Source organism: Eurypyga helias, unplaced genomic scaffold (genome assembly GCF_000690775.1).
Source record: "Eurypyga helias isolate BGI_N326 unplaced genomic scaffold, ASM69077v1 scaffold34180, whole genome shotgun sequence".
Taxonomy (NCBI): Eukaryota; Metazoa; Chordata; class Aves; order Eurypygiformes; family Eurypygidae; genus Eurypyga; species Eurypyga helias.
In genome coordinates, this window is record NW_010225628.1 from 1 (window position 1) to 10,144 (window position 10,144).

General features: G+C 53.1%; 1 protein-coding gene across 1 annotated transcript; it reads left to right on the forward strand.

The window, feature by feature from the left end:
- The first annotated feature begins 534 nt into the window (after positions 1-534).
- Positions 535-9,741, forward strand: NSMCE1 (non-SMC element 1 homolog (S. cerevisiae)). The gene is made up of 7 exons (XM_010150177.1): positions 535-652; positions 5,960-6,081; positions 6,472-6,549; positions 7,794-7,940; positions 8,836-8,952; positions 9,133-9,253; positions 9,656-9,741. Exons 1-7 carry the CDS (start codon positions 535-537, stop codon positions 9,739-9,741), a joined length of 789 nt encoding a protein of 262 aa, XP_010148479.1.
- Positions 9,742-10,144: the final 403 nt, after the last annotated feature.

Consider the following 10,144-nt stretch of genomic DNA (forward strand, 5'->3'; position numbering starts at 1 on the left):
GGGATGCACCCCGGGGCGGTGGGATGCAGCCGTGGCCCGGAGCTCGCTGACCGTGCTGCCGGCCAGAGCCTCCGTTATTCGGCCCCTGGGCTTGGAGCTGGGGGCTCCTTTTGGCAAGTCGGCTGCAGGCGTGAGGGAACGGCTGGCGGGGCTTTCATCTTCTGCCCGAAGGCAGTTGCGCTCTAATTAGACGAGCTATTAGGGTGTGTGGTCAGCAGAAGTATCCGACACGAAGCTGTGCACGGCGCTGTGCGGATGGTTACACGTACAGTTTGGAGTGTGGTTGCACAAGGCCTTCCTTGGGTTTTGTTTGTAGCTAAAATCAGCTGGACTTTCGCACCCTTCTCCTGGAGCCCTGGGCTAGTGCCATCTGTGTTCTGAGAACAGCCCGGGGATCTGCCTTTTGCCCTGATTCGGTGTTAGGGTTCAACCGAAATCTCCCCCCTGCATGGACCGTGTATTTTGCGTGTGTGTGAACATGCGTGTTAATTCCAGTTTACGCCTCCTGCATCTGCAGCCTGGTGGAGTGTGGCGATGGCAGCTCAGATGACTGATGCTCACCGGCGGTTCTTGCAAGTCCTGATGTCGCATGGGATAATGGAAGGGTCAGAGGCTAGGAAACTGCACCGGCGCTGCTGTGAAATTGATAAAGGTGGGTCTGTCTTTTGGAGAACAAGTAGGGAGGTGGAAGAACTACGTTTTTCCAGGTGCAGCTTAGAGACAATTAGTTTCTGAAGAGCACACTGCATCTGCAATAAAGCTGAAATCTGTAGGTGAGCATTCTCTTTCCTAAAAGATGGAGTAACACAACAGTGAGGAAACTAAGTTTTAATCAGGTCAGGCTCGTGCAGAGCACTTTCTGTTTTATCAAAGATGTTTTTTATGAGTTATGCATTTACATAAAATCATTTTTGACACTGACAGTGCCGAAATTTCCAGGACGTTTTCCTTTATACTTATTTGGGGATTTCCTTTGGAAAAGAAAACACAATGTCTGGGTTCTCCATCTTGAGTAAATCTGTCCCGTCTCACTGGTTACACGGTCAGCTGGTTGGTTTTAAGGTGCACTGCAGCAGGCTGAGCCTCATGGCACGTGTGCCAGAAGTTTGGTTGCGCGCTATCAGATCTGTTTGAAGTCGTGTTGGGACTTGAACAGTACTGAAACGTGTAATCGATAAGGATCCGGAACAGCCCCCAGTGCTGTCCGAGGTGCTGTGACAGCCCCTGCCAAGCGCACCGCTTGGTGTGGGCACGAATTCCAGGCTGGCTGGGGAAGGGCCGTGCCATCGCTCATGGTTTCCACTGGCTCCCCTGAACACGGCTGGTCCGTCGGCATGGTGTTACGGCTTCTCAGCTATGACACGTGTTACGGTAGAAGCCGGAGTGCAGAGCGAAGGCATCTCGCGCCTCTCCAGCGTTATGTGACAGCGCAGGCACCGCGACGCTCGGCGCCCTTTCAGGGTGGCTTTCAGGGTGTTGTCTGCGGGCGTGGGCTGGCTTCTCCTGTCCTTGTGTGGTCAGGGAAACGGTAGTACCCGGGCTGGCTGTTACTGCATCCCTCGACAGACACTGGCGTGGGAGGAGAAGAGGTGGAATGTGATTCTGACCCTGAAACCAGGAGACGGTAGAAACCCGGGAGTTTGCCATTGTTCTTCCTGCTCTCTGCTGAGCCAGCTGAAGGTCCTCAGTACCTGAAGCGCTGGGTTCATGCAGCTCTGAACAGCGCAGCTGGAGAGGTGGGCCCTCTCCCTGGAAAACACATCGCTCTTCGTAGTAGCATGACTTGGGGTTTTTAACAGGTCATGGAAAAAATACTGAGAGTCACTTGCTCTCTATCCCTTGAGAGATTTCCAAGCTTATTTTTTTTTCTTGGATTCAGCACACGCTCGTTTGCCGAGTATTCATGTAAAACAGCATTAGGCATTTCCGTGACCAGCATTTTATTTTCCCAGAACATGGTCAGTCACAAGCGGCTCCTTTGCCATGTTCTTCACTGCCAGAGGGTTAACAGAAAACACTGATAAATTCTCTTTTGCTATATTTTTGATAAACCTGAGGATAATTTGGAGGGACAAAATCAGGCTGCCTTTCAAACCAGCCCGTGTTTACTGAAGGGCAACGTTGAGTGATATTTATAAAAGTAGCTATAAAATGTACCTGTATGTGAAGTTCCCGTGGGGTTTGTTAGAAAACAGGCTGGTACAGTCCCTGTATGAATGGATGGTTGGAACAATGGGAGAAGGAGGGAGGGCTGTGTTTTTCCTGCCTCTTTGGATGTGCAGAGGAGTGCCCTGGCTAACCATTCAGCAAGGTGGATTGTGTCAGAGTGGCTTTTGTCTGGTTTGTGTTTCACTGAACTGGCTTGGTAGCTGAACACCGAGGAAAGTAACTGCTAGTGCCAGCTTTCGTCTGCAGTCAGGCCAGTGCCTTAAGCACAGTGTATTTTGGGTTTGGCTGTTGCAAGACCCACTAAATAAATTATACGTGAGGAATGGGGATTTGTAGGATAGACAAGCATTTTTGCTTGTAGTGTTTAGTATTCTGCGAAGAGCTCCAGCAGCTGCTCTTGTGTGTGACCCTGCGTGCTCATTACGCTCATGTCTTGTCTGCAAAGTTCAGCTTGAGCTTAGGGGAGTTTTTCATATCTGTGGTGGAATTTGCAGATAACCATCTGAAGTCTGTTTTATGTTACCAGAGAAGTGTTAGTGTTGCTAAACAACAGAAAAATCCACTGTACTCTTGTTTTGGTATTTCACTATATGTAGTGCATCAAATGTATCAGAACTAGAAAAAGAAAACGCGGCTCTTGGCTCCTCGAACTAGGCCTTTGTGTGTAGAGAATGAAGAAGATCACCAAGCACCAACAGAAAAGGGAGTGGGGTGGATCAGTGGGAGCACAGACAGGTCACACCGTTCCTCAGCAGCCTTTGCTTTGGCGCAGCCAGCGCTGGTAAGTGAATGCGCTTCAGGCACTCCTCCGTGTGCTGTGGGGGAAGGGGATGCTGGGAAGTGTGCTGGTGAGGATGGGAGGGTGTTCTGGTGGGTGGCTGCACCTGCCACCCCAGCTGCATCACGCTGCCCCTTCCTGGCGTGGGAGGCCTTGCTCCTGCCAGCCTTGGTAGTCTTGTATCTTGTCACAGTGCTACCCTCTCTGCCGGGACTCTTCCGGTCTTGCTCTGGCTTTGTATCTGCTTATCTGTGGAATTTAAGATCAGACGGAAGTCACTGACTTTTGTGGCCCATGTGGCACAGACCGTATTTTCTGCTCAGTACTTTTTGCTGCATCTCAGATGCCTTGTAGCTGGAGTGAAACGTGAAGTGTGGAGAAGCCTAGCAATGACTCGTTTGTGTGTTCTGGTAGTGAAGGCTGATGGCATCCCTGGGGTCAGCATTCAGTACTCCCTGGGACAGGACGGCTGACAGAAGACAGGATGTGTCAGTCTCGGGGTGTGGGAACCAGTGCCGTAGCCGTGCTGGTGTTTCACACCGGGGGTGGCTTAGTGCTTACACTTCAAAACTGAAGTCTTGGCTGTGAACCCTCCCTGAAGGGCAGCACACGGTTTCCTGTGTCCACACTGCAGCACTGGTGAAATCCTCCGGTGCCGCTGGGGTAACCGGGTGTTTCCCCTCCCTAAATGCCTTTGCAGTCCGACTGGTTTTGCCGTAGGTTTGTGTGTTGCGGTGCACTACTGGAACAGCAACTTGTTCTTCCAGGTGATTTTTGGTTTCCCTGGGAAGATTCAAACACATTGTAGGTGTATGTGTGGAAAGAGGTTCAACGAGAATGGTTTCACGTTGAGTTTAAAATAATGTAAACCAGGATACAGATAGAATTACAAGCGAGGGATGTAGCCGGGACAGAGCTCACGTGGGACTGAGCTCTGCGGGACAGGGGTTGCCTGGGTTCATGCGTTGCAATACCTCTTGCTGTTCCAGGGAAGCCTCTGCCTTGGTTTTGATGCTGTTAAGCTGGTTGTACAACACTTTGCTGCAAGAATGTCTCGGTTTTAAGGAACTTCCTGAACAAGCCTTTAGATTCTCTTCCCAGCGATGGTCCTGTTCACTCAGTTTGTTGGAGCTGTAGTCAAGTTAGATGGCAGCATTTTCAAATCCTGATAGGGAACATCTCATTGTGTCAATCATCTCAGCACTAAGAGAGCAACTGCAGAAATGGGGGGAAAAACCCAGACCCCACCATGGGTTTTCCTCCAAGAAATGAACTCCTCTGAATGCTTTGTTCTTCCTTTATTCTTTGGTGAAACGAAAACTGAGCATCAGTGGCTGAAAATCCAAAGCGATTTGTCATGTTACTCTTCATGGTTTGTTACAGTTGTGTTTAAATCTGGACTTTCCAAACTGATTAATTCTGCGCCAAAAGCTGATGTATGGTTACCAGTTTTTAAAATATGGTTTGATCTTGACAGTCAGCCACAAATATCAATCCCGGTCCTCAGCAGCTTCTATTACACCTGCTCGGTGCCGTCAGCACAGGGAGGGAAAGTCGACGTTCTCCTACTGCTGCTCTGCAGACAGAACTGGACTTGATCTGCTTCACCCTGTGGCTCGGAGAAGGTGGGAGCTGGAGCGCCCCGCTACAGCTGCGCTTGGGTTTTGTGCGGGGGAAGGTCCCGTCCCCTTTGGAGCACTCGCTCAGCTGCTGCCGCAAACATGGCAGCACAGATGAACGGTGCTGGTGTCTTGTTAGCGTGGAGCTGTGGCACCTTCAGACTCAGCTGAGTAATAAACATTCCTGGGTTTCACGTTTGGAGTCGTGCCTGTAGCGCTGACACCCCTGAGCGGTTGTCCCGGCAGGAAAAGGAGAGGTCACTGTATAGCGTAGGCAGGGCGCGGAGGTCGAGTATTTACTGAGTGGAGCCCACGCCGCTTCGTCCTTTCTCACCAAAGCTGCCGAGAGTCGATAGCCCTTTTCTCACAGATCTACAAGAGGAGCCATTCAGCCCACAGCAGAACGTTACAGCTGCTGTGAAAAGAACATTCTGCTCCGTCATCTTGCCCTTTGCTGGCTCTGCTGCTCAGGGTCCCTCTTCTTCGCGCGCAGCGTCTCCTGCGGACGGGCCAGGCCCGCGGCACAGCAGTTGGACAACACGGCTCCTGTTTCAGTATCGCGCGTCGTCGTTGCTCTTGCTGTTTGTTGGGCTTGCTCACTCGGGGTCTGAGTATCTGAGTATCAGACTGTGGAACTTTCGGGGTGGGAGCATCCCGGGCCTGGTGTTTCCGCACGGTACCACGTGATGAAGTGTAGGGGGGTTGTGAGCGGCACCACCGACTGTTACGCAGGCAATTGGCTCGTGTAACTGGGAACAGCGTCAGCTTAGTGCGAAGCGAGATGTCCGTTAGTTTTCTGAAGTTAGGAGCTGTCACTTGGCCCTGTTCTTAACCCTCAGCCTGCTGGAGTCAACAGGAGTTTTCGACGGAAGGTCCTGAGGGTGCGTGCTGCTGTGGTGCCAGTGGCAGCCGTGGCATCTGCTTCCCCGCAGTGGCTCCAGAGTCCATCGGAATTGTGTCTGCGGTAGAACCTCTGCCGGTGTCTAGCTGTTGTAGGACCTGACGGGAGGTATTACCGGTGCTTCTACAACGCTGGAGGAGGGATCCTCTGCGTGTGGTTAGGGGAAACAAGTGCGGATTTGTGTGGTGCAGAATCGTGTTTTCTGGTCATTGTATTTTCAGTTCAGCTCAGTTCAGGTCACTAATTAATAGATTACTGCGACAGGTTCTGTGCACCGAGGCAGTGTCTGGGTTCCCTAAACTCTGATCTTCAGGGAGCTGAGCTGCTGTGAAGGCTGGTAGTGAGCAAGCCAAGAGCACGACAGTCGGCGGGACGGAGACACCTGTTGGAACGCAGCCTCCTGCTCTTCCCTAGGAGAAAACGGTCCAGCAGATAAAGCACACGAAGATCTGCCTGAGGTTTTGTTCTATGCTTTTGCTCGTTTACTTTCAGCCTACTACGCGCACGATAAACTGGATGATTTCGTCAGTGTCATCAACAGCCACCTCCAGCCGCTGTTCATGCAGGTCCGCAAGGGCATGTCGGAGGGCGACGGGCGGGTGCACTACGCTTTGGTAAGTGCCACGTGCTGCCACCGCCCAGTTCGGCTACTGCGTGCCTGCTGCGTGGCTACCAGTGCGGCCTCCTGTGCTCCCAGCTTAAAACCGACCTCGGGTGTGGCGCCGGTGAAGGTCTGCACCTTCGGTCACCAATGGGCCAGAATCTGTAGCACTCTGTAGGGGGGTGGTAGGATCGTTCTGGAGGTGGGATGGGCAGAGGCAGCCATGGATCAGGGGGCATAAGGGAAGGACCGAGCACCATCCTGTGCCATCTCTAAGGAGCAGCCTCTTCCTCGCCCTTCCATGTTTCTGTAGCTGCGAGAGGGTGCCATCCTTCCCCCAGTCTGGGGCCTACGAAGGCGCCTGGATTTCAGCTTAAATCTGCTTTTTCTTTTTTTTTTGTAGGTGAATTTGGCAGAAACTGAAATAACTAAAATGGCATCTGACTATACCGAAAACGAGTTGGAATTGTTCAGAAAAACGGTAAGTACGTCAGTTACTCATCAGTGACATCGTTCATGAAGGTCCCACAAAATGAATGGAGATGGGAGTGAATGAGAGGTGCTTTGGGAACCAGTTGCCATATCCCAGCCGGAATAAGGGGGTGGGGATGGGAGCAGAGCAAGCAGTGATTCCCTGCTGGAAGTCAGTTACCAGTAAACTGGAATCAGGAGCAGGGGAGTGCTCCTTGGAGTGTGTGACTTCACCTCTGCTCCTAAAGCCCTTTCTTCGGGCTTTCAGGCGTGACTGCGGGAGTTTTCACTGCCGTGGCCAGCCCAGCAACTTACAGGTTTTAATGCTGATAACACACAAGTTGCATTTGCTGATTTGAACAGAAACACTGTCTGTTATTGCATCGTCCATGAATTCTGTGTGTCCAGAAAGGGTCAGAATGTTGCTTTTTAAACAGGGCAACTCACTTGAGAGTTTTTGTTCCCAACGGAACTGTTGGGCTGAGATCCCAGGACATTTGATGGCTGATTTCATAGAACAGAATCACAGAATGTTTTAGGGCGGAAAAGACCTTTAAGACCATCAAGTCCAACCATTACCCCAGCCATCCCTAAAACATGTCCCTGAGCACCACACCAACTCGTCTCTTCAGTACGTCCCAGGAAGGTGACTTCCCCCTCCCTGGGCAGCCCCTTCCAATCCTGACAGCCCTTTCCGGGAAGGGATTTCCCTCATACCCCATCTAAACCTCCCCCGGCACAACTTGAGGCCGTTTCCTCTTGTCCCATCACTTGTCCCTTGGGAGAAGAGACCGGCCCCCCTCTCTGTACCCCCCTTTCAGGGAGCTGTAGGGAGCGATAAGGTCTGCCCTGAACCTCCTCTTCTCCAGGCTGAACCCCCCCAGCCCCCTCAGCCGCTCCCCATGGGAATTGTGCTCCAGCCCTTGGTAGTGAGAGCTTTTTCCCCCAAATAACCTTGGCAAAGAGCAGCTAAGAAGAAACAGCTCTGTCCCCGCTGAGTACGCTCAGGGGTCCCCGCGTGCAGCTTCGTTTGCCGTTCTACTCTTGGAGACGGCACTTGTGTTCCTGGCCAAGATGAAATCTGTCACGGTAGCCGCGATCGCTTCGGCCTTCGGCCCGTTTTGGCCCAGTCCTGGTTCGCGCCACGTACTGCAGTGTGCAATACGCAGGGATGCTAAAGAAGCTGGACATTACTAGAAGGGGGGTCTGTGTAACTGCCTGGTTTTTAACAGTTGACAATGTTTCTTTCTGTAGATGGACCTAATCATTTTATCAGAAAGCGGCTTTGCCTCTTCTACAGATATTTTAAACTTGGCTGACCAACTTAAGACAAAGAAAATGAAGAAAAAGGAGGCGGAACAAGTGCTGAAAGTTTTTGTGGAGGATAAGTGGCTCTCTGAGGTAACTGCTGTGTCAAGTGCTCGTGGCTTCATAGGCCCAGCTACTATTTCTTCTGGGTGCGGTGGCTGAAATGAGCTGTTCTTTGATGGACGATGGCAAAGACGGTTTGGTGGGGCCTGTGCTCATTGCTGCTCCGGCGGCCGCTGCAGAAAAGATCGTACAGGTACAAGGAAAACGTCCTTGGGTGGGTCTGCACAGGACCAGGAGGCTGCAGGTTCGTGTACCTGAGCTAGGAGGGGGCGCAGCTCTGCCCTGCGACAGGCGGCCTCTGCATGCTGCAGCGCGCGCACCTCGGCCTGCAGCAGGGCTGGGGAAGCTCTCGGGGTGCTCAGTGCTGCTGGTCCCACGCAGAATATCCTGAAGAGCAGAGAGGGCAAACACGCTGAGGACTCCTGCACCAGAAACACACAGGCCACTGCACGCTTTATAGTCTCGTTTCATGAGGGAGAAGGGGGGATTAGCGTAGGCTGCAGCTGCCCGCCACCACGACCTCAACCCCTTTGCGCTGCATCACAGATCCCCGCCTGCTGCCACACGCTGACTTACCTCAGTGAGTTAGCAGGTTTTCACATACCTCAAGCAGTAAATGCCTAGATTTTGCTGGAAGCCAGTAAATCTCTGCTAACGGGCAAATGGAGGGTCCCCAGACTGCGTGTCTCTGTTATGGAGAGCACGTGTGCTCCCCTGCGCCTTCCAAGGACCAGACCTCTGCTAAAGGCGTGTGATCTTTATTCCGACCCTCTAAAGAAACTAATTTCACTTCTGCGTTATATTCGTGTCAGGTTCAGGGTGGCAGAAGAAAGTGGATGTCAAATGCTTGCTTGAGGCAGTTAGGAAAGTCAAAGAAGGGAGATGGAATTAAAAGAAATTCCTTGTCTCGCCACTTGTTTTGCAGAGAAACGGAGAATACACCCTGCACACGCGCTGCATAATTGAGATGGAACAGTACATCCTCAGCAACTACCAAGACGTGGCAAGGAAGTGCAACATCTGCCACAGCCTGGCCATCCAGGTAACTGCCACCTCGGTGGGCCCCGGAATATTCCGGCTTTGCAGTCTGGTAACGGTGCCCACGGTACAGACTCCTCCCACTCTGGGGAATAAAGCGCCGTGCCCCCGTCCCCTCTGTAACGCCATTCTGCTGGACGAAGGACGGGTTGGAAAGGTTTTTAATTAACACCTCTGATTCCAGAGCCAAGTCTGCGAGTCCTGCGGAACGGGAATGCATTTACCTTGCGTCAGGAAGTACTTCAGAGCTCAGACAGAACGACGCTGCCCGCATTGCAACGACCTCTGGTCTTGCGACATTCCAGGTACCAAGCGACCCGTTCTAACAGTTTGAGTGTGAGAATCCTAGAGCGGGGCTGTGAGGTCCCGCGGCACTGCCTGTGCCGCTGCTGACGGGAGCTGAGGACGGGTTGTTTCTCACGGTCACCCCCATGTGAGTAGCCCCGAGCTCGGATGGGCTGGGCTCTGCCTTGGGGTCACTGGTGGGTACCGGGCGTAGCGGGTGCGTGGGGGGAGCAGGGCCCTGACACGTCTGGAGATGCTGTGCTGCTAGGAGCAGAGTCTCTTGGGAATCCCCCTAAGTGGCCGGTGGGACTGGGCATTCGGAGCAGGAGCACGGGAATACGTCAGGTATCTGCAAAGCCTGGAGGTCACGCAGGATTGCCCTTTCGGCGTGTCACTCGCGACCCTTTCGTTCGTCTTTGCAGGCAGGAGTCAGATGGACTCCTCGTCTCCTTCAAAATCGGGGAGGTCAGAGAAGAGCCCCGTTCTCAGCACCAGACGATGCTCGTGAAACCTGCTTTCAGCGAAACCCTGCTGCCCACGGGCGCAGAGCAGCCGGCCTGCCGCGTTCCCCAGGAACAGGGCGTTGGTCAGGGTGCTCGCTTCCTCCTCGAGCTTTAAGTCTTACAATAAACCTCTCCCTGAGCTTCCCGTTCTCCGTCAGCGCCTGCCCAGCTCGCTCGCCGGCGGTTCCGCGCGTCGTGCTCCGCACCCTTGGTGCGGGCCTCTCGGGGTGTTTGGGGATGACAGATGCAGGTGGCGTAGGTCAGTCCTGCCAGATGTGTGCGGGTGACCCGCTGGAGGCCTTTCTCGGCACCAGCATTCCCCACCGCTGTCGCGCCGGTTGCACGGCTGCAGACGAGGGCTGGGGCTCGGGTGGGTGGGGAATTGATGCAGCGCGTGGGTCTCCTCAC

Excerpts from the sequence above, each read along its gene's own strand:
- NSMCE1 (XM_010150177.1), top strand. The coding sequence starts at position 535 with ATGGCAGCTCAGATGACTGATGCTCACCGGCGGTTCTTGCAAGTCCTG. Across the intron at positions 6,550-7,793 it reads TGGAATTGTTCAGAAAAACG|ATGGACCTAATCATTTTATC; the intron begins GTAAGTACGTCA and ends TTCTTTCTGTAG. Across the intron at positions 7,941-8,835 it reads AGGATAAGTGGCTCTCTGAG|AGAAACGGAGAATACACCCT; the intron begins GTAACTGCTGTG and ends CTTGTTTTGCAG.